A 24401-nucleotide genomic window follows, 5' to 3' on the forward strand; every position below is an offset into this window, starting at 1 on the left:
GCAACTGTCATTGCAATTTTGTGGACTAATGGGGATTAAAAGTCACACGGCATTTCTTCGGGTTTATTTTTAAACCAAAAACACTGCATCACTTAAAAAAAGCTCATTTTTAATTCAAAAGGCAAGACTGAATTGTGATCTGAAGAGAGATCATATTTATTCCTAAAAAAAAGAAACAGTTAGATGTAAGAGGCTAGTTATTTAGGAGCTGGTCATTTATTTATTTATTTATTCATTCATTCCTGAATCGGTTATTTTATTTCGGACAGGTGACGTCACTTGAACTTGGAAATTGAAAACAGTCTGGCAACCCTAGTACCCACGAGGACTCGCGTTGAGTGCTGAGTCGAATCTCCCTTTCTCTGGTGTCGCCGTGAGAAACCGGCTCTTGCTGTATTCTTTGAAAGAAAAACGATTTACATGTTCCATAGAGACTTGAAACGAACCTTTTGGAGGTGGTTATAAAACTATCTGGGTGGCCATCTTTCACCACGAAGCTAGCATAGCTAATAAATAAAATACTCACGATGGACTCGAGAGACACTGCCCCCGATTCCTGGGAACAGGAGGACGATGTTGAGGCCCCGACCGACGAACTTCAGTCTGCCTTTACCGGCCTGAATGTGAACGCGAAGCCGTTCGTTCCCAACATTAACGCCCCTGAATTTGTTCCGACCTTTTTTCAGAAGGGGCCTCCTGAAAACACGGGGTCGAACGGTAAGTTCAGGGTCGCAATCTTGGGACAAAAAGATAACGTTGTGTTACTTTAGTTTCATTACCGGACTAACTATGGGATTTTACAGGTTTTCACTTCATCTGCTCAGAAGTCTGTCCAGTTGTGTCATGCAAGTTGTAACGTAAACTTCGCTTACGTTAGGTTTGTTAGCAAGTTACCGCTAGCCAGTGAATGTTAGCAGACCATCTGTTAAAGGCTACATTCTATAGCGAGATTGGTAATATTACTGTAATGCAGAATGCAAGGGAAGCATACGCACCGTCAGCTAAGTTAACTTGCGAAATGTCTTTGATTATTTTTCAGCTGGTTCAAATTGTTACTTAATTTGCTTGCTAGCTATCTCAGTACCGTGTAGTGTAGCGTTAATAAGTTGGTGGTGTTGGTGTTGATGAAATGGCAAGAGCGATTTCGGTAACAAGCTATTGTGGCATATTTTGCTGTGTTAGCACAACAGTTAAATTGTCCAGGTTGTCCATTTTGGCTTACATTAGCTTAACGCTGACAAACTGACTGAATGGAGGGTGACATTCTCACATCATTGTCACAACGTGATAACGTAAGATTTTTGGCTTCTGCACAGCGGGCAATCTAGCATGTAGGTGAATTATCAGAGCGGGGAGCTATCAAGCCATTTTATTAGTAAGGGCAGTACTGTACAGATATTACAAAGTTATCAACATTGAGGAAATGTAAGGCATTGGCTAAATCTAAAAACGCAAGAACACGTTGGTGCACATTGCTGTTCAGGATGTTTTCTTTTTTGTTTTCGTCAACTTTACCTTAAATTGAAATGATGTACTCTTTCTCCTCATAGGCCCTGAAACTGTTGCCAGTGTGGAAAATTTGGAAACGGTTGGTATGTACCTGTTATTTGTTTCTTGTACGATACTATGATCAGATTGTTTTTAATCATATAGTCATTAGTTTTGGATCTAAATAATTGACTGAGGCGTTGAACATATTAAAATCACATTGCTTTTTCAACATATGGACGGTGTCACGAAGAAACCGTATTTCTCGATTTTTTGTCTCATTTTAATACATTAATAAAAAATTCTCAGAGTAACTCAACAAACAAAATTGGTTCAAGACTCATTTTTTTGTTGAGAAGCTTTTACTCAACACAGTATTCTGACCATGGGTAGCCTATACGAAGGAAGAATTTTCTGCATAGGCACTGTCAAAGTGTAATTGTATGTAGCATTCTGTGGTATATTTCTGTGATCAGGCAGTTGGACGTAAAGTCGCGTTTTGATCCGTCCTTTTTATTTAATCATTGCCCTAAATTTTTGTAGGATGTGGTTTGGCAATGTTTGTTTTTTTTACTCAGTGCTCTTAACATATTGAAGCATATTCTTCTTTTGAACGCAATTGCATCCATTGGTAGACTACTGTAGAACTTAGTTGTGTTCATAGCGATAGAATGGAAGTCTTCAGTGCTAGAACTCAGAGAAAGACAGAAAATTTACTGGATTAGTGAAGAATACAAGTTCTGTGCCTGTCAGTCTATGGTGTTTAGCCAGAAAAATCACCAGCACTAATCTAAATGATACACTGTGATTGGTGTGACTTGAGCTGTTCCTTCATTTATTCAGAGAAGTTCTGTCCCATATGGGACTGAATAATCAACTCAACCCTTGTGTTAATGTTAACGTATTGTGCCATGCTTCAGGTCAAGGTAGGGTATTGTTTAATGTTTAAAAATGGTATGTAATCTGTACTGAGAAAGTAATATAAGTGTTTACTTTTGGTTTTAATTGGTACCAGATGTTGTTTCTGTCGGTCAGTCGTAATTGTCCTCCAATCTTCCTAGTTTATAGTCAATGGAAATTTTGACAGCAGTTGGTTCATGCAAATAATAAATTGTGTTTGGCTGTACCATGACTCTTAAAAGAAACTTATTTTAAGATATTTGGCCAATAGAACATGCCAGACATCACATCTGGGGAGGGGGTTCAGGGAACCTGGGGATCGCAGCAGAGGACTGGTTGACTAGCCTTGGCTGCTTGCAGGGACTCGGTTGACCAGAGGGTGTGCTATTGAGCGTTGGGGTGGGGATAACTGGCAGGGTGAGCAGCTGGTGCTGGCTGAGCACAGGTATGGTTTCCATGAGAAGTGCTCAGTCTCATTCAGTCTGAGATTAGAGCGTACTGCACTCCACACTGACACCCTCAGGTGACTCACCAAAAGGAAACATTAATCTATGGCAGAATATATTTTATTTTTATTGCTTGCTGGTTAGCAAAATTGACACAGTTAAGTTTGTTACGCTTGCAAGCAATGTATTCTTGAACATTTGGCTAGTGATTGAAATGCACATTAAATAATTTTTTCTCTCTTGTCATTGTGGTAATTACATACTGTTATGAGTATCAGGCATGCACGATGTGGAAGTGATGTTGCAATCAGGTGCATTGGACCACTTGCCTGAAGTTTATTTCAAATGTTGTGGTGGCTATAGAGGTCGGCTGTAGGCTCACGTATAGCAATTTTGATGGAATTCTGTGTGACACGTTATCATGGGCATCACAGTACATAATAATTTTTAGATTAAACTATACTGTAGTAGCTAGCTTGGTATAATTTGAATTTAAAATAACTGTACTGTCACATCTTAATGAGTGTTCGAGCGAATAATAACTGACATTCTGGTTATGGAGAGCTGCATGATTTGTTGGTTTTCCCTTTGAAAATAAACCAGTTTAGTTCAAAGAAACCAGGTGAAGTGCTTTAATTGCACTAAACTGCTGTAATCATAAATTACATGCTGATTAGCAAATTAGGAAACCCTGTGACTTTCCAAAACCAGGGCTGGCCACCTAGTCTGGTTGCTGCTGAAGGGTGAAAGCTGAGTAAATTGCCAGTGCTGTTCTTGCCGAAGAATTTTCAGAAATTTCCTTAACAAAAAAACAAGCATACGTTGCAGTGCTGATTTTTGTGACATGAGCATGCTGTTCTAGCATGTAGCGTCTGGACTGGAAATGAACACTACCAATTTGAGCTGAGACTTTATCATTTCATGGATCAAATGCTTGCAAAGTATATCTTTGCGTTGGAAGGCTGACGGTGCTGAATAAGGATGTTCCAAATGTATTTGTTACTCAGCCATATAGCTGCCAACTTGAGCCTGCTGCATAAGACTGAGAACACAGCAAAAGTGCTCAGGTTACAGGACCTGTTTATCTTTAGGCTTGACACCAGCAGCAGGACTGCACTGAAGATCACAGAAGATATGGAGGAACGGAAGCCCAGTGAGGGAGAGAATTTTGATTTGATTTTAGTCCAAAATGAAAAGTGGGAATTTGGCCTAATGAAAATGGGGTTGGAATAGTTTGTGTACTGTCTCACTGTGTTTGATTATTTAAGGCTAGTGTGCTGTTCTGGGTAGTGCCGTATGTTGTGCATGGAATTTGAACAATTAAAAATGAAAGTATTCAGGTCAGTCATATGTCACCAAAAGTTACATTTAAATTTAGTGGCTGATACTGATTACCATGCAGTGAAGGCTCATATTGGCAAGCACACTCCTGATTAGTGTTGATCACATCGGATATTCATTCATTTTATTTGTAATTCCTTTTTTATGTTGAGAACTGGCAAAATGTTACCGTAGCACAATTTTTTCTTTGTGCTGCTCTATGAATGCATTATGGCAGTTTTGCATTTGTCAGCCTCATTGTTTGCTGTAGCTGTTTGTTAATAACTGTTTAGCACAAGTAGAGCAGGGCTTTGTGCATGATCACTGAAGTGCTTAATTCATCTGACAAGGCATTGAAGGCGCTGCTTATGTGCTGATGGAGGAATAGGGGTTATTGTAGTGTACAGCGCCTGCCCATGCTCTCTCCTCATCCACTTCAGCTTGAATGGCTCATGCTCTTGTGGTGAAAGAAGTTCAGATGTCATGCAGCAAAGAAGGTGATTGGTTGCTTGCCTTGTCTTGGCTTGTAATTAGTGAGTCTTCCCGCAGTGGCATGTCTGACCTGAGCTGACACATGATCTGAGTGATGTTCTGGGTCAGACGCGCCCAGCTCAGGTGAAAGATGCTGTTTCCATAGCACCGGTGGAGAACGGAGAATCAGAAATGAACACAGAGGAGACGTGGGAGCAGAAAGACGAGCCCGGAGATTCGGAACCCGGAGGCGGGCCCTTTGGAGACGGGGGTACCGCTGAAGACTCTCTGCAAGAGATGGAGGAAGAGGAGGAGGTGCCCATGCCTAAAGTAGCCCCCGCCCCTCCAGACGCCCCCAAGAAAGAACATGTCAATGTAGTATTCATTGGCCACGTAGGTGAGTCATCATGCTCTTCACTCATGCTCCTGTTGCATATATGTTTTTGTGATGAAAATGGGTAACTTGTAAACTTACAGCTTTGCACTGGATTGCTGGTTCTCCATCAGTAAATGATAGCAGCTCTCAGATGGCTCAGATACAGCAGCCCTGGCATTAAACTGCATGTAGAATTAACTGCTAATAGTAGGTTTCACGGAATGAAGGGTGTTGAATGGTTTTGGCCTCATAAGCAGAATGAAACGGGGCCCTCCGCTCTTCAGGATGATTGCTGAGGCCAGTGTGAATAGAGAAGCGACTGTGTGGGAGTCACTTCATCTGCTTTAGCTCTTGTTCTCTGTGGCCTTGCCGATATAAGACTGGAGATGTACTGATCTGTGAATGACATGGACAATGTTCCCTTTAGAAGCCAGTTTCCCCCCTCCCCAGACACGCAACATGTGTCTATGATTTTTCTTGTCTCCCAATATTCAGATGCTGGCAAATCAACTATTGGCGGGCAGATCATGTGAGTGATGCACTGCTTTATATGGTTCATGGTTTACTTAAGACATTGTGACAATTGTGTTTCCTGCACTTGGATAAAGGGGTGAATTCTTTGTCAGAAATGGCTGATATTGTAGTTGTTTTGGCATGTTATCTTAAGTTATTGGAAACTACTTGCTATTTGTTACATATTTTGAATTACAGTAGTTCTTTTCAGTTTATTTCAGTATCTAAACACCAAAAAGTTATATTACATGTATCCAGCTTTTGTTGAATTATATTATTCTTTTCTGATTCATAAACAAGCATTTCCCCATTTGTTAACATGGAATTTCTAGTCAGTCTACATGCAGCATTGTTAGACAGTGTCCAAAATAACCAATCTGCTGGTGATTTTGAAAGGTGGCAGTCATGGACTTTCTTCTTGGCCTCTTCATTCTCTTGTTACAGAGGTAGAAATGTGCTATTTAGTTCCACACAGCAAGCAAGATTCAGTTCAATCCAATTAAATTCAGTGCTATTTATTTAGCACTTTTTAAAGTTACTGTCACAAAGACACTTCATAGAGAAAACAGAAAAACTGAGCAAAAACCAGGCCAAAATCCCCAGAAATTAGCAATTGAGGTACATTTTAGAAAAGACTCCCTTGGGAGAAACCCAGCTATAGAGGGAGGAGCTCGCCTTCCATTTGCCAGCCTGGTGCAATAGTAAAGATGGGTTGAATAGAAATAGAATAGAAATTTAATGAGTGTGATCCCTCATCAGCAAATAATCAAGTGGGCCGACATGATTACAGTCTGTGATATTAAACTACCTGCTAAAACAGATAATCCGAGGCGGTATCTCTAGTGAACTAGCTGGCTAGAAAAGCAATAAACACCTGTTTTTGGCTGAAAACATCATTGCTGATAACCCAGTTATGCCATCTGTATGAGCTTCATCACTGATAGAATAAAAAATTCAGTTTCAGTCATCCAAATATAGCTCACTGAAACCTGAAATAATGTTGCTGTTATGTATTATAATTGGGCTTTATGTGCTTAGCAGTGTTGGTGCGATGTAGGATGCTAACATATAGCATGTGCATAAGACCCTTTTCTCATTGTCTTGCAGGTATTTGACAGGGATGGTAGATAAGCGCACCCTGGAGAAATACGAGAGAGAGGCGAAGGAGAAGAACAGAGAAACCTGGTAATCCTCCCGTTGAAATGGCCATGGTGACACTGCATGGCCTTTTTAGGACGCTGGTAATTTGGGGCCCTTATTTTGAGTCATGCATTATAATTATGCATAGCGTATACTCTACAAAACCTCACTGGTTGTCCTGCACAGTGCAGCCTGATCCTCAGGGTAGGCCACACCCCTGGCACTGCACTGGCAAAGATGCCACTTGCAGAGATCAGAGAGTTCTGTGGATATACAATCCTCAGTGGTTTTAAAGCTTGTCTAAAACTGTCATGAGATGGATGTCCTTTTTTCTTCCATTTATATCTACTGTGTTCCGTTTACATCATGGAATATTAGACACTGGTATTAGCAAAATGTATCATTTGTACTGCATTTTTGTTATGTATAATTCACATCACACTGTGGGTGTTTTAGACAAGGATATGCTATGAAATGTATTGGAACAAATTACAGTTTGATTTTGACAAACACACACAGAGCAAAGATTATCAAGCATTTTTATCTAGGCTATGTTCTCTCAACTCCTAACTTTAATATTGTATCACTTATGCCATAGATTACACTGCAGCACAAACCTATAAAAGTGCTTAAATATTTAAGAACCTTTAGAAGTGCTTATGTTGCTGATTATAAAACATGCAGGGTTTGGTGTGCTACAGAAAAGGAATTGATGTCTTAGGGTTTACACTAGAAATAAAGGTATTGATGGAAATTTTATTTTGTACAATCAAAAGATCTGCACACACATTTTACTTCCAGTGAACTCATTTAATAACTTGAGTAGTAATATCCAAACCATTATATCCCAAAATATATGCATTTATAGGTTGCCAAAAATATTGTTAAAATTAAATCCATTATTATCACAAATTGGTTGATTTCCCATGGGTCTCTTAACAGCTTTATTCAGTCTTTAAAGAGTTTTTAAAACACTTTTCTCTCTGTGAATCTCATGCAGGTACCTTTCCTGGGCCCTGGACACAAACCAGGAGGAGAGGGACAAGGGGAAGACCGTGGAGGTGGGGCGAGCCTACTTTGAGACAGAAAAGAAGCACTTTACTATCCTGGATGCACCAGGCCATAAAAGCTTTGTTCCAAACATGATTGGTGGCGCATCGCAAGCTGACTTGGCAGTGTTGGTGAGTTCTGCTAGCCAGATTCGTCATTTGGCCTTACAGCAGCTGCTGGCGACAGTTCAGACCTGCACTGCAGTGGCTCTACGCACAGTTCATTGAATAGAGTTTGTGGAGTTTGGGATGTACTTACTGGAAAGCACCTCAACTGTTTGTGGTGGGAAATCCCTGGCTTTCAGTAATTTTTCAATGCAAAGGGAAAATCCAAATGATGAATCAAGGAAACACATACTTGCATACTTGCTTGAAATGGTGCTGGCATGAACAGTAAAAGTCTGAAGACTGAAATAATCTATAATGAAGATGAGAGCTTTAGTGATTTTGGTGATGACACAATTCTTTTAGAACTGGCTCAGTGTCATTTGCTTTTGTCAGGAAAAGGCCTGAGGTACTGTAACAGTGTGATCTGCGGTGTGGGTATAACCAAGATTGCAGGGTAAAACGGCAATGCAAGTCTAGGGATTAAAAACTAAATTCAGCATTTGACAGTAGGAGAATTTTGATAAATTTTTAATGGTAAGGGCGAGTAAATAAATCAATTTGACATTACAGATTAAGAGCATTAAAGTGGTGTGTTTTAACTCCCCCGATGGAATGTCCACTAGTCCTTATCTTAGTGCTGTGCCCCGCAGTCTGTAAGAGAGGGTGAGTTTCAGTGCAGATTCCCGCTCTCACTGCAAGAGCAGCTCCTCCGTTAGCTCAGTCAGCAGCAGAAGAGTAATGACTGCTGCTCGGCTGGCGGACCGCGGGCTGAGGAGCAGTAACCGCTGGCAGCGCTCACTACAGTGGATCTGCACACTAAGCTGCTCCTTCCCACACTGATAAGGATGCTGCAGCAAGGCCCTGCGCCACTGGGCAAACCAAACCGGCAGAAAAATCAAAGATGGCTGATTTAAAAAAGAAAATGGTTCCATAAGTAGTGTATTTCTATCCTTGCTGATATGGTGATAATTGTGTGTAAAAAGTGACCCACATGAAAAATGATTCTATACAGGAGTAATGCAAGAATCATTGCAGCCGTTTAGAAAATGTGTTTTAGGTGTCACTGGACCAGCTGTACTGGATAAGTTCTAAACATAACTGAAAATACGTAAAGAATAAGAAGCGGTTGGACTATAAATGTGTGGGGCTGCATCTTCTGTAACCTCACACGTGACAGATCCTCAGAATTGTTAAACCACACATTATTGAAGACCGGCATTTTCCTATCAAGGAAAATGAGTTAAAATGTCATTTTTACTTTGATCTTCTTGAGGCAGTTAATGTTCAAAGCATGCATTTACTGCTGATTTAGAAAGGAGATGGGTGTGAGAATACTGTATGTGCAGAAAGCGTGTGCAGACTGATGCGATAGCCACTTGGTCGCCCTGACTTTTTCTTATTCTTCGAAACCCTCCAGCCCCCCTCCTTTCCTTAGGCAGTTCATGGAGGCATTATGACATTGAGCATAAAGCACTACTGTCACTGTTCCCTGCAGGTAATCTCTGCCAGGAAGGGAGAGTTTGAGACAGGCTTTGAAAAGGGTGGCCAAACCAGGGAGCACGCCATGTTGGCAAAAACAGCAGGAGTGAAGCACCTGATAGTGCTCATCAACAAAATGGACGACCCCACTGTGAACTGGAGCTTGGACAGGTGGGGAATCACATGCAGGGTATCTGTGGGGAAATGACATACTCTGTACATACTCTGGAAATTAAAATTTTTCATGGTTTTTAAGGGAATAGTGGACATGGTCTGGTCTGCTTTGCTAGAACCTGAATCTTCTGCAATCGAATCATTAAAAATAATGCATGTAATGATTGTGCAACTGAAGCGAAACTATTGTGAACTGATCTACAGATATGAAGAATGTAAGGAGAAACTAGTGCCATTTTTGAAGAAGGTTGGCTTTAACCCTAAGAAGGACATTTACTTCATGCCCTGTTCCGGGCTCACGGGAGCCAACCTAAAGGAGCCTGCAGACTGCTGCTCCTGGTATACGTAAGTAAAGCCCGCACTTCAGATCACTCAGAGCCAGTGAGAATGGGGATAGTGCAGAGAGGAGGAGAGGCCCAGTGCCTGACCTCTTTACTCCCTCATCAGTACAGGTGCACTGATACCAGTATGTTCTTAGCAGAATTCAACCTTCTCACTTCAAGGTTATCTGAGCTATTTGGCTTAATTAAATTGTTCAACTTCTAAGTTTGAGTATTTTTGTACTGTGTCATGCCACATTTTTGGTCGGTTCCTCCCAGACAGGTACAGGGCACCTCTGCTATTTCAATAGCCTTAAGTACATACAGACTATTGGTGACTGATGTTTTTATGATTATATTGGAATAAGTTCATGCACTGAGACCAGAACAGGTTTTCTTATATTGTTACTGTTCAATGCCAGGGGGTTACCATTCATTCCACATCTGGATAGTCTGCCAAACCTCAACAGATCAAGTGACGGACCAGTCAGATTACCCATAGTTGACAAATACAAGGTGAGGAACCACTTTTGCAGGTATGGGTCATGGAGGTACACCTATCTATCATTCATAAAGACAGAAATAGGCCAGATATTAGTTTGTAGTGAACACCTAATGTTTCTCTTAGAGACTTTAACAGTGAACACTGTGATGTTGATTTTGTTGCATTTTGTTCTGACTGGCTTTACTGCATTAATAAAGGCTGATAAGCTGCTTGTCACTGCCTCGCTCTACTCCTCATCATTAGCACATGTGGTCAGAGCTCAGACTAGTCAGACATACTGCACCAGAAATACTTTATACCAAACACAGTAACAGTCTAATTATGGAGTCTGCAACATTTTGGCCCATTTTCTCAGCAGTTAGTTAAAAAAAAACCCTAGATAGACTGCTAGACATGGCGATGGACAAGTACATTTCTGCATGTGATTAAAATAACATTGTCTTCATATATTTTTTGTTTAACAAACAGTTGCATTAAGGTTTATCTCAGACGTCCTCATTTCAAAAGAGGTCTCCATGTGTGCTTGTCTTTCCAGTAGTGTTCACCTAAAGCACAGTCAATTTCCAAAAGTTTGCAAGATAATTCAATTCACTGGCTGAAAAGTTACTCTTGTGTGTGGGTGTATTTTGGCATGAACAGAGTGGACAGAATAACTCAAATGTCCTGCCCTTTTTTCTCACGCGTTGTGTTAGGGGGCCGTTATGAAACCAAACGGGCATTGAATGTGTTAGATGTGATGAGATTATGGTCGCTGGTTGTGTTAAAAAGCCTGGCTCAGCCTGCTGGTAGCAGAAAGGTTCACCTGATATGCAGTGATAGCGAGAGGCCAAAGCGGATATTAAATCTTAAACCAGAGCTGCAGGGGAAGAGGAAACGCAAAAGCAATATTTCCCTCCTCAGAAATGAACATTCCTTATCAAATGACTTGAGGCATGTTCAAACTTATTTCTGAACCTTCAGTCATGTCATTTTCAAGAATATTTTCATTATTAAAATTTATTTAATCTTGGCTCATATTTCTATGTAAATTAGATTTGTTTTTGAATTAAGGACTTCTACTTTTACTGGCAGTGCAGGATTTTTGTAAAAATAGCAGATGTTTCACTGAAATTATTAAAGTGAATGCTTACTTTTTTCATAGTTTATTTAATCTATATATGTACATTTTTCTTGCTATTGTTAAAATATTGAGTGCATGCAGTCACTTATCTAATGAGAATTAACGGGCAAGATGGTAAGTTCAGTTGTCCCATAAACTGCTTCCTGTTCATTAACTCTTAACAGCCCTGTGTGTAGCACTGTGTGATGTGTGACGACTGTTGATCTGCATAATTATAATGTCTGACTTCACCCCACCTAATTATCGAAAGCTGGCTGTTTGTGTAGTTAGACATGCATAATTAAACAGTTGTCAGTTCAGCTCCTTGCAGTATCCCAATGCTAATTGGACTCAGTAGTCTTCCTAAATGTCAAGTCTTTACCCAAGGAAAAGTTTAACCTGCAGCTTGTGCTTTTTAAATACATGTTAAGAAAAAAGAATAAAAAATCATGTAGAACCGGTGTATTCAAATCAAAGTATTTCGTTCAAAAGTATTGAATTTGAATGTTAACATTTAAAGTAAAATGCAAATCTTTGGTTTGGGTTTGCAACCTTCTGGAAATTCTTCACCCAATTAACCTTTACTCCATACTGATAATATGGCATTTGGTATTTTTGTTTCATTATTTGTCAAAACAGACATATTCGTTCTCATAAGACACTGCTCCTCTTACCAATCTCCTGTCTCTTGTATGCATTCCCGTACAGGATATGGGCACTGTGATCCTTGGCAAGCTGGAGTCTGGGTCTATTAGCAAAGCACAGCAGCTTGTCATGATGCCAAACAGGGTAAGCTCCCAATGTATCAGGAGTTAATCTAACACCTCGTGGGGGGGGGGGACAGCCTGAATGAGCTCGAGGGGCGGTGCCGTGTGTGTGCGGGTGAGCTGAGGCGGATGTGCGTTACCAAACCCGTGAGTTCTGAGCTTGGGGGCGGTGACCTTGCAAGTGGTCTGGGTGAGCTTTAGAGCGGAGTGCTGTGTTGACCACACCTGGTGGAGGCATCTGAGCTCGAGGGCGGTGCCGTGTGTGTGCGGGTGAGCTGAGAGCGGATGTGCTGTGTTGACCAGCACACGGTGGAGGTTCTGAGCTCGAGGGGCGGTGCCGTGTGTGTGCGGGTGAGCTGAGAGCGGATGTGCTGTGTTGACCAGCACACGGTGGAGGTTCTGAGCTTGGGGGCGGTGCCGTGTGTGTGCGGGTGAGCTGAGAGCGGATGTGCTGTGTTGACCAGCACACGGTGGAGGTTCTGAGCTTGCTGTCAGACGACGTGGAGACGGACGACGCGGCGCCCGGGGAGAACCTGAAACTGCGGCTGAAGGGCATCGAGGAGGAGGAGATCCTGCCCGGCTTCATCCTCTGCAACGCCGAGAACCTCTGCCACTCCGGACGCACCTTCGACGCCCAAGTAAAAGCTTCGCTCGTCTGCACTGTTGAAAATGCCAGATGTTTTCCACCCATGTGGATTTTCTACATTTCATTTTCTTTTTTGACCTTGGTTTTCAGATTGTAATCATTGAACACAAATCAATCATCTGCCCAGGTTACAACGCAGTTCTACACATCCACACTTGCAATGAAGAAGTGCAAATTACAGTAAGTTATTTACACAGTCCCTAGTGTTTATCATGCTAGAGTTAATTCATGATGTATTTGAGGAATTTACTTCACTCTGTGACTCGTATGCTGCTATTCAAGTTGAAATGTTGATTTTTACTGTGGCATAAAGATTTAGGTTTGGTAAGTATATATGCTTTTTCAGGTCAAGGTAAACTAAATTAATACTACCTTTCTACAAAGAGATTGTATTTAATTTGTTTTTTTATAGATTGAATGGAGATATTTTTATTCTGCCTTTTGTAGAGCTGAGGCCCAGAGCTCACCTTAAGTACACACGTGTATTATTTGGTGTTTGCTTTAGCACTCTTCCTGTTAAAGGGATAACTAATCCTTTTTCAATATTGTATTTTATTCCATCTAGAAAAATGCACTGTGTGCAGCAAAGTTGTGGTTGTCTTGGTATCTTGCATCCAAAACATGCTTCTGACTCTGCTAAGCATTGACACAACATTGCCCACAATTCCTTATGGTTTTATTAGATTTAGCATGGACTGTGTAGTGTGCAGCCAATGAGAGGGGATGTAATAGCCTGCCTCTTCTCTTATGAAATTACTGACTCTGATAGTGGGTGTGGCTGCCCCAGTGACATGCACCTTATCAGCAGACAGGCTAATTTACCATAAAGAAATGTATACATGGTGTTCTTCCTCATAAGATACTGAGAAGCTCTTAATAAGACATGAACAAATGTTCGGAATGCCTTAAAGTGATAGTTCACTTTCTGGAGTTTTTGATTTAATTTCAATTTTAATGTGTTTTATTTGCTCCAGACTGGTTTTGCATGCAATGAATGATATTTTTGATACAGTATTTACAGAGATTTCCTTCAAGCTAACAATGGCTAGTATAGGGGCATTTTGGAGTTTGTGGCTTAATGGAAAAACACTTCAGGCAACTCCAACACATACCTGTCATTTTAAAGATGAGGATGACCTGTCACATACATTGTCACTGGTGGCCATTTTAATGAATCCCAAAGAGAATTTGCTCAGGCCTCACATGGGGCATTTTCATAATTCAAGGAAACAAATGTGGCTCATTTTCTGCCTTAGGCCTTAATTTGCCTGGTAGACAAAAAGACTGGTGAGAAGAGCAAGACGCGGCCTCGCTTCGTCAAGCAAGACCAAGTGTGCATCGCTCGCCTGCGGACAGCTGGGACGATCTGCCTCGAGACCTTCAAAGACTTCCCCCAGATGGGCCGCTTTACTCTACGGGATGAAGGTATGGCCTGTTCTTACAGGAAGGGCCAAAAAACAAACAGATAATATATGATGCATTAAAACAAATACACAACCGCCATTTGATCTTCACTTGCTTTTAGTTGTCTTAAAAACAAACAAACTCATCCTTTTCCACACTGATTGTTTCCACATATGCCAGTCTAAATATCATGAATGTGGGAAACTGGCTGGAGACGGAGCCAATTGATGGGAAAGGAAAACTAAACTAATGTAATCTGACTTAAGTGTTGAGTCCAATTCATTAACAAATATTTGTTTCTGTGTTAAACAAATGAAAGTCATTCAATTTTTTTTGATTTTGAGAGATGTTAAGCAGAGAGAAAACACTAAAGTCGGCTACACAGTGCTCCACTCGCTTCATTTTGGCCCCAAAATGAACTTAAGTGTGATATTTGGTGGATCATGTTATTCTACAGTGTGCCCTTGGTATAACTTGAATTTCTTCTTGCAGGCAAGACTATTGCTATCGGCAAGGTGTTGAAGCTGGTACCAGAGAAGGACTGAAAAGTACAAGGATGTCCTGATGTAGTCGCTCGATTACAGTGGTGGATACTGCAAAAGTCCACTTACCAGGCCTCCCTTCTCACTGAAGATGATTTAAAAAAAAAAAAAAACCACCTTTAGGAAAATAAACTTCTCAAAGTGAAAGAAATCAGTTTTTAAGAAAAACAACATCTGAAACAAAACCACGTCCATGTGTCAGCTTTCTCATATTGAGAGCTCAGCTATGCCATGTTTTTCCCCCCTGACCATGACAACCTCCCGCCCCAATGATTTGCACTTCGAATGATGATGAATGCGTTTCTTCCAAAATGTTTTGCTTCCTTCCAAGAAAGCAACGCGGCTGCATTAATGTGGACCCAGGTCTGCTTCCAAAAATGTAAGAACCATTAACTGAAACCAAAATAATGTAGGCTAATATTCTGGTTGAACATGTCTCCCTTGCTTAAATACAGATTGGTTTCTTGACAGGAAACGTTCCAGCCATGAGCGTGTGTTCACGTGTTATTAAAGCAACCACAGTGACAATAAAATATTAAATTGAATAAGTGTATGCATTCCTCATTTTGCTTTATAGCGAAGAACAGGTGGATTTGCTCTTACTTATTTCCCCCCATCATGACAGTTAGCATTGTCCAAATGATGCAGTGTTGTTTCTACCTCGACCCACCTTTTTAATTTTATTTTTTAAAAGTAAAGTTTGGAGTTGTGGCCCAAGAACAAAAAATGTCCTTTTTGTGACACACAAAGCAGAATTTAGCACATGTAGTGTGCTGAAATCTTATGTTGAGGTTTTTTTTTTAACTGCCTTAAACTGGTGCACTAAATTCCGTGGAACTTACATTAGCTTACAAATTCTTTTGTTTTTAATTGAAGTGAAATTGTGCAACAAGGCAACTGATACATTAATTTTATTTGAAGAACAGATCATATATAAACAGTTACAAAAATAAAGATACAATAAATTCAAATAATATTGAAGTTGTAATCAAAGTGACTTCAAACAAATCTAATGAATCGCCGCAACTTTCTTGCGGTTTTCTCATTTACATATTTTGGATGACTACAATAAAATCACTACAAAAACCACCTGTAAGGGCTGTTTTAATTTAGCCTAAATTTTTTTTTTAACCTAGAAGTAAAGTAGGCCTTATCAAAATTGTTAATGTTTTTATTATCCATTATTAACTGAAAAGTTCCATAATTTATGGTAAATTGGGACAAAGAGAAGATTTTTGTTTCTAACCAGTTACACTTATCACTCCTAAATGCATTGCTGTAAATACATAAGTAAAACAGGTGGTCTGTCATCTACCTTTCTGAGAATATACAGTTATTGTGCTCAACTTAAGTAATTTTGCTGAAGGATAGGCCTATATAGGGGACCGCTGGATATCAATATAATTACTGTCAACTTAAAGCTGCCAGTCTGCTCTTTCTTCGCCTATCATTTTATTTCAAGTCCAAAGTGTTGGAGGACAAAGCCAGGAAATATTACTGTCCAAATACGTGCGGACTGCACTGTATATTGTTGAAGTGATGCTTTGTTTTGGGGGGGCACAAACAAATTCACAAAGTGTGTGCATAAGGTATACCTTACATTACATTACAGGCATTTAGCAGACGCTCTTATCCAGAGCGACTTACACAACTTTTACATAGCATTTTTACATTATATCCATTTATACAGCTGGATATATACTGAAGCAATTTCGGTTAAGTACCTTGCTCAAGGGTACAACGGCAGTGTCCTTACCCGGGAATCGAACCTGCGACCTTTTGGTTACAAGCCCAGTTCCTTACCCACTGTGCTACACTCCGTCCATGTGCACCTTAAGGTGCACTGGCAACAAAAAAAAAAATACCAATGGAGTTCTTACTGGGCTGTATAGTGTAAGTTATTAGTAGGGCCACCGGTTTGTCTCCCCTTGTTTTCTTGCTGGGTACTTCAGTCGTTCGCCAGCTCAAGGTCACGGTAGCCTCCGTCAAGCCACTTCTCAAACAATTATCCCATTTGCACCACCTCTAATCAAAGTTGATTGCCATGAATCAAGCACAGACAATGATTGACAACAAGGTTTACAAGCGTCTCATGTTAAATTCAGTTTGATTACTAGCATGGACGTGCTGCTGTATTTTAAAATGTTGTACAGGGGCGTGTTAGATTTTGTTGGAAGCAGTGGGAAATGCCCAAATTAAAAATGAGCGGTTATATTACATTTAACTTGCACAAAAAAATTTACATTAAAAAAATTAACTAATCATAGTCTTCAATAAAGACTTTAATTGGAATCAGAGGTCTTAGTGCTGGGCTAAAACAAAAAACCAGCTTTTTTAACTGCAGTAATCCTCAACCCTGAACCTGGAGTCTGCTGGTTTTTGTTTTTCCTTCAACAACTGATTCAGACCCAACAAAACATGTGACCTGAATTAACTGTGTAATCAGCTGTTTAATTGATTAATTGCTGTGCTATTCAAGTGAAAGGAGGACAGCCAGCAGACCCTGCTGCTTTCCAGGACCAGCAGGAAGGCCCACTGATTTGAAGACATGCTTTTTGCACCAGTTAACTGCCATCTATGTTCAGTTCCCCTTCCTGACTCTACCCATATTAGATTCACTCAATGTTTTCATAAATGTCTCAATTTGAAATTCAGTTCATTAAGTAGTCACTTCACTGTGCCAATGGATTGTCTGTGGGGACCCGTGGAGGATATCTATTGAAATACAAGTTTGAATCCCTGCAGGTCACATTGTGGAGACAAATTGATGGCCGTAATTATTAGTAAAGAGATCGCCGATGAATTTATTTGAAAACATCTCACTCGTAAAATCATGTCAGTAATTAGTGATGGCAGATGCGGGGTGGTGACCTGATAAGAGTGTTGTTTTAGTCATCAGAATAAAGGTATTCGGTAAATTAAATTCTGCTTATTATTGTTTGCGGTTGCATTGAAAAAGATCATTTACACAGAATTCGTCGTCATAAACGAACATTTGACAGTATGCCTCTCCATCCAGTTACTGAAATATAAAGTATCACTATGCTGAAAAAAACAACGTAAACATCAGTAAGGATTACAGCGGCTTTTTAAATAAAGTTTTGTGAGTCAAATTTCGAACGCACGCTTTGATCTGCGCATGCACCGATGACGGCACACACGTGGACGACATGGCGAGTGATCAGAATGAGACGATGCTGGACGGAGTTCAGGTACTCGCACGAAATTCGACTTAAAGCTCGAGTTTTAAGTTTTTTTCTATGTAAATTAAAAAGGAAGAAACATTCATGCCGGTTATTCCATTGTAGCATCTAATGCCACGAATTTACAAGATTGTGACTACTCTGATGAATAGCTACCCATCTATGTGTTTTCTTGTTAGCTACCTCGTGCTTTTAGAACGACCAGCGAAGTTAGTTAATTGAATATCTGTTGCTTTGATAAATATTTTAAAAGTAATGTCGCATTAGCTACGTGATTTCTGTGTATTTGTGTGTCAATTTGCCATTATGATATCTAACTTCGGTACTTTGCCATGTTTAACTGAGCTGTGAAGGAAGTGAAGGGCCATCTGAGGTTAATCGTAAACTAAAACTTAAATGGAGTACTTATGGTCACATTTAAATTATGGGTCGACGTATGTGGGAAATTGCACTATCGACTGTATTGTTAAGCTAGCTTTTAGCCTTTACGCGGATTTGTGCCGTTAAGGGAATGTCTAATGATGGCAGTGCCAGTCGGTTTCCACTGACTTGTATACATATGATTGAAATAGCATGTCATTATGTATATCTCTCAGGTGAGTCCCCTTGTATATAAAGTATGTTTTCGCACCTTGTACAGGTGAAGAAGGCTGTGCTGGCCTTACAGGCTTACCTTAAGAGCACATCCACGTCTGAGTCTCTGCTGCTGAATGAAAGCCAGCATATCTCCTTGCTCTTCACACTGTGGAGGGTCCCGAAAAAGGAACAGACCATCCGCATGTGAGTTGTATTGGTTTTTTTTTTTTTTGCTTTGCCCACAATGCATAATTTCCCATGCAACACAGAATGGTTGGACTGTAACTGTGCACAGTGGTGCAAGTCGTCAGTGGACCTGCAGTGTTTTTGTTAGTGCACTCCAGCAAACCCTGTCCATCTGCTCCAGTGCTGGGCCAGGGCAATGAATGGTGCCATAGTGATTCAAGGTATATCCAGACGAGCCTACCTTCTGTTGTGGCTTGTCTCTACAACTTTGACACATGGACAAAAAGTGCAGATAGGGAGCGGTTTAAGGACTTCGGAAAAGTGGGAATGTGAGCAAGTGATATAAGTGATGCAGGAAGCGGGGTGGGTGGGTGGGGGAATGGGGGGGGGGATTAAGGACACGTGTACCTGCGATCTGGTCACAAAATATTACTGAGACGTTTTGATCCCTTTTTCATAGCCCTTTGCCGCATGGCATACGCACAGACACAGCCGAGGTCTGTCTCTTCACCAGAGATGAGCCGAACATGACATCTGATCAAACTGAGAGGTTCTACAAGAAGCTACTCACTGTGAAGGGGGTCAAGAGAATTACTGAGGTACTGACAAAATCACAATAAGAGATTGTCTCTCTTCAAAAAAAATTGCTTTGATACCATTTTTGCTCAAAACTAGAAAGCGTAATAAGTCTACTTCAGGGGCAAATTCTGTCAACTGATTGTTAATGTGTGGTAATTTCAATAATTTATATTCTGCTTTTTCTGTCAGGTGATTCCTTTCAAGGTGCTTAAGACGGAATACAAGCCGTTTGAAGCGAAGCGAAGGTTGCTGGGGAATTTTGACCTCTTCTTGGCGGATTCACGCATTTACCGCCTCCTGCCGTCTCACATCGGGAAACACTTCTACACGAGCAAAAAGTAAGCTCAGTGTCAGGGAGTGCACAGTTTCTAGCTTTAGTTTGGGTTTTATTTTCTGTCCACTTAAGATTTTCAATTAATAACATTGTTTTGCTAGTTTCCGCTTAAAGAACATACCTACCTTAATTCTAAGATTTTAGAGTATACACTGGCCAACATCTGGCAATTAATGTAGTGGTTATTTTGATTGAGCGGTTGTTTTTTCTGGTTCTTGTTTTGATGACCTTTGTAATTACATCACATTTATTTTGCAGAGGCTTTTATGATGTACAAAGTGATGTACAATAATAGCATGTAATGGAATGTAATTGTAATGGAATGTGTGTATACTTTCCACCACACAGGGTTCCCCTTTCTGTGAACCTGCAGAGTCAACAGCTGGCCCAAGGTCTGGAGCGACTGATCCAGGGCTCCACGCTCTGTGTCAGTAAGAAGGGGTGCTGCTGGTGAGGATTCTCTCATCCGCCCTGCACTCCCTGCTTAATCGCTTTATATTCCGTACTTCACTATGTCAGAGACCGGGGAATGTAATATTTATCAGAAGAAACATGCTAGGGAATGTTAAATGCAGTTCACTGAATTTACCCCTTATTGCAAGCCTATCCACATGGCACTTTCACCAACTATTCTTCGACAGCCCAGATGTACTGGACATGTGGCTAATTTTTCTCAGACGGAATGTCAGCATGCCAGTTCACCTTCTCTTTTCGGCTTCTTTGCTGTGTCTGTTGCAGCTCCTCATCGGTAAATTGAGGCTCGACTACATAGCTGAAGCTCTTCTGTCTCAGTCGGGCATAACCATAGCTTCAGTTTCAGTTTTATGAGGAGCTTGGCTGGCTGTGGGAATGCAGGAACAGGCTGTGCAGTTGGTAACCCTTGGCCAGGCCAACTGCATTTAAATCATACCTCTTTGGTCCTTAACAGTGTATAAAAATAGTGTATAATAGTGTATAAAACTAATGGATATGTATAATCTCTAGAATCAACAACACTGTGCAAGCTGTTAAGTTATTTGAATTGTATCTTTTTGCTTTGATCAATGAATCCATTGATAGCCATATACTGGGCAGGTTGTAGAAACTTCTGTAAATAGATAAAATATATATGATCGCACCCAGGAACTGTTTTTACCAATTGGAGACTTGCACTAAAATAGAAATGATATCCAAAAAAAAGCCCAAGAAGGTGAACTGTGCCTTGCATGGGGCTTGCATGGGGCTTCTCACCATACTAGCCAATTTCCCAGTCTGGCCCTTTATATTACTCTCCATCTGGCCATCAGTATTTTACACACTGGTGGGAGTTGAGGGGTTTTATTATAAAGTGAGATAATGAGATTACTGAAAGGGATGAATGTTGTTATTGCTGTATAAAGTTATGGTGATGAATGTAATCTTTTGGTATTTTTTTTTCCATTGTGTATGTTTTCTTGCTACTGTCACTCAGGTAAATCTTTTCACTAAAAGCATTTTTTTGCAAAACCAAAATGATCTAATGCCAATTTCTTTGACATTACCCGTTCACTAAACTATGCTTGAAGGAGATGGGTACTCAGTCATTTTTATGAGGTGGTATTTCTCCCCTGCGAAGTCGTACATTTTAGTAATGTGCACATGCATACTGTTTATGGCTTCTTTGAGGAAAAACTATTTTGGATATACTTCAAGTTAAGCTCTTTTCTGCGATATGGGGCACTCCAGCAAACCCTGCTCTTCTGCGTCTGTGCTGGGCAGGGGTAATGATGGTGCCATAGTGATCCAAAGTGTATCCAGATGGGCCTCTGTGCTGCTTTGAGGCCTGTCTCTACAACTTTGACACAGGCATAATGCACTTATAACACAGTAGCCAAGGCTGTTTAGTACAGCCATTACACTGGCCCTCTGACCAGGCTTCAGTTCTCACAGGGACTGTGTTCCTGGTCCTCCTTTTAGTGTGTGTGTGTGTGTGTGTTACAGCATGGCCCGTGTGGCTCATTCCGGGATGACCACTGACGAGGTAGTGGAAAACATCATGGCTGCAGTCAGTACCATTGCATCCAATCTGCCCCTGGTAAGTCAGCAAATTTATTTATTGCCTGAGTAGTGTAACTGTTAAACTAGCCATGTCTGAAATGCTGATTTGAAAATATTTTTGTGATAATTTGTGGGTGCGTGCTTCATTCATGTGTGTGTGATTGCGTTTCTGTATGTCATTTGCACAATTATTATTTTTTTTTGCTCTTCAGAAGGGAAAGAGCATCAAAATCATACACCTGAAAAGCCAGTCCTCTGTAGCTCTACCCATCTACACCTCTGACCTGGGACACCTGGCCCTGCTGCAGGAGGCAGACCCCCAGACTGGCTCTGCTAAGGTAGGACTGCACAGCTGCTGGGGCTCCTGTGCAAGTGCTCTGCAGCCAACAGGATTACATTTTGGGGTGTGATTTTTTTCAGAAAACAAAGGACAAACGGAAGGCGAAAAAGAAACAAAAACAGGCCCAGAAGAGTAGCCCTCCTGCTGGAGAAGCGCAGGCTTCAGATGAGGAGGTTCCACAGCTGGTTCCTATTGCGTCTCCAAGTAAAAAGGCCAAGCTGGAGGTGAGTGCTTCCGACAGATGCAGTGAGGGAGGGAGGGAGAGTAGAGGCCTCATGCACTAAAGGCTAGACTGTACTCCATTACAACCGGTCTGAGTGTCCTGAACAACTGCAGTTCTTAAAGGTCAGAACATGTAGGAGGAAATTAACAGGTAAAATGTGCAGGGTGCTCTCGGTTTGTATTGGAGTTTGTGTCCTGGGTTTGTCCTTGAGCTGTGAATTTCTTGCAGTCAGGGAAGTACAAAACTATTAAAATGGTGCTCCATTCTTAAACAGAAGGGCCATGGTGGCACATTTTTTTCATAAATGTATTTTGTGGTACCAAGAATGAATGTACCTAGTCTACACTGTATGCACATGGAATTAGTCACTTGTGGCTTTCTGAGAACTTTAAAGTGGCTCAGACACTGTTGCTAGAGAAATGAAAATCATCGTTTTTAATCACCATGCACTGTTTCCTTGGCGAAATAAGTGCTTAGTGGGGGATCATAATCGTGGCCCTGGCTGCAAGATGGAGGAACACACAACCTGGTTCCATGGGCTGAAAGGTCTTACTTTTGTGATATTCACAACATTAAGACCAAGAATCTTCAAACTGCGTCCTTTGAAAAGCATAGATGGTACCTGCGTTTCTCCCCAGTCATTATGTAGACGTGTTTTTGAATACCCTCCATTTTCTCATAGGTATTCAGAGTCTGTGCTCACAATCCGCATTAGTTACACATCATTAAAAGAACTGGTTGCTTAAGTGCTGATCAGATGGAACTGAATCTCTTTTCTATTTCATGTGTATCAGAAGTACTAAAACGAACTTTTGGAAAGTAGTTTAGGGATCTTTCACTGCTGAGCAGAGAAAATATGTCCTCAATGTCATTTAAACTGAAATTAAAATGAATATGGTTTCATTTTACTAGTTTGTCATATGATTTGGCTCTGATTACCCAGGATATGTATGTATAGCCGAGGGTTTATAATGGGTTTCTTTATTACAGTGATGCCATAGTGAGGGTTTTCTCTTTTAAATCTCTGTAGACTCCAGGCACAGAAGGCCTTGAGAAGGCTCCCAAGCCTGCAGGAGTGAAAGGAGGCAAGAAAGGCCAGTCTCCCAGAAAACCGTCCTCACCAGCCAGCAGCAAGCCTGGCACGCCGCGCACAAAGGCACCAGGTGGGGGCGCGCCAGGGGAGGGGCTGAAGCAGAAGACCCCCAAGATGGGCAGAGGAACCCCGGGAAAAATCAAATCGGCAAAACTGGCAAAATCGGCTAAGAAGGCACCGAAAACCCCCACACAGAAACGGATTAAGAAAGTGCCTCAGTCGTGTTAACGCCCTCAGCGGAAAATGGTTGCCTGACTTTCTTTGGACTTAAAGGGGAGGGGGGGTGGCTTCTCATTTATCTGTACATGCACAACTGTTGAATTAAACGGATCACTCTTTCACTTGGGGTTTGAGATATAAAAGTCCATAAATGCGCATAGTTTGTGAAAATATTTTGTCCAGCATATTCTAGTCTCTTGGATATGGAATCTGGAATACAGAGAACTGCTACAAGTTAATTTGCATACACGTGTTTCAATACTTTTATGGTATTGCATTTCCACCAAGTCCCACCGCTGAACTTGGATAATGGCTTTATGGATCATTAGTGTCTTAATTTGACTTTTTTTTTTTTTTTTAACTCAAAGGTACATAATTTACCTTTGTTTGTTATTTGGATTAATTTAAAGTTGGTTGTAAACCCTTAAAATGAAGAGCAGCTTTTCTCTTTATATTTGTCATAACGCTGGCATGTGCCATGTTGATTCATGTACATTTAAATTCTAGCTGTACTCATAATTTGCCCAGTGTGCTTCTATGCCAAGAGTAATAAAAAGTATTCATCTCTTTACATTTTCCCTTGTCGCTTCTGCCTGAGCACTTAGCTGAATCCTTGTCTAATCTTTCTGAAAGCAAATCTGAATGGGTTTCTCTTGTTTATATTATTTTGCTTTCCAATTGCATTGTTGCATTTATGTTTAAACTAGTGAAGCCTGGAACCCTGAACAAAGGCTGTGCATTTCATTATTGGGTAATATTTACAGCCCTTGATTATACAAAGGCTGCAAAACGGGTGTATCGAATGACAGACGTGTGGTAATGACCTGTAAATTTGATCAGCTGTTCTTTAGAAGACAATACCCTCCAGGGCACTGCACATACAAT

At 40.9% G+C, this 24401-nt stretch overlaps 2 protein-coding genes and 2 non-coding genes across 4 annotated transcripts; all 4 read left to right on the forward strand.

Moving 5' to 3' along the window:
* The first annotated feature begins 296 nt into the window (after window positions 1-296).
* gspt1 (G1 to S phase transition 1) lies at window positions 297-15295 on the forward strand. Its single transcript, XM_064322797.1, has 14 exons — window positions 297-717; window positions 1551-1592; window positions 4792-5022; window positions 5497-5530; window positions 6622-6699; window positions 7655-7835; window positions 9307-9461; window positions 9669-9809; window positions 10207-10300; window positions 12097-12177; window positions 12620-12793; window positions 12892-12981; window positions 14058-14226; window positions 14698-15295. Exons 1-14 carry the CDS (start codon window positions 528-530, stop codon window positions 14748-14750), a joined length of 1713 nt encoding a protein of 570 aa, XP_064178867.1. The 5' UTR covers window positions 297-527; the 3' UTR covers window positions 14751-15295.
* Window positions 15296-17319: 2024 nt separating this feature from the next.
* rsl1d1 (ribosomal L1 domain containing 1) lies at window positions 17320-24087 on the forward strand. Its single transcript, XM_064322800.1, has 9 exons — window positions 17320-17959; window positions 18591-18730; window positions 19173-19311; window positions 19481-19629; window positions 19974-20075; window positions 21585-21678; window positions 21854-21979; window positions 22062-22205; window positions 23235-24087. Exons 1-9 carry the CDS (start codon window positions 17918-17920, stop codon window positions 23523-23525), a joined length of 1227 nt encoding a protein of 408 aa, XP_064178870.1. The 5' UTR covers window positions 17320-17917; the 3' UTR covers window positions 23526-24087.
* On the forward strand, window positions 18862-18991 carry LOC135249582 (small nucleolar RNA SNORA55). Its single transcript, XR_010328738.1, has one exon. It is a non-coding gene; the product is annotated as a small nucleolar RNA SNORA55 (small nucleolar RNA).
* Window positions 21321-21451, forward strand: LOC135249581 (small nucleolar RNA SNORA55). Its single transcript, XR_010328737.1, has one exon. It is a non-coding gene; the product is annotated as a small nucleolar RNA SNORA55 (small nucleolar RNA).
* Window positions 24088-24401: the final 314 nt, after the last annotated feature.

The sequence above is a fragment of the Anguilla rostrata genome, chromosome 2, assembly GCF_018555375.3.
Source record: "Anguilla rostrata isolate EN2019 chromosome 2, ASM1855537v3, whole genome shotgun sequence".
NCBI lineage: Eukaryota > Metazoa > Chordata > Actinopteri > Anguilliformes > Anguillidae > Anguilla > Anguilla rostrata.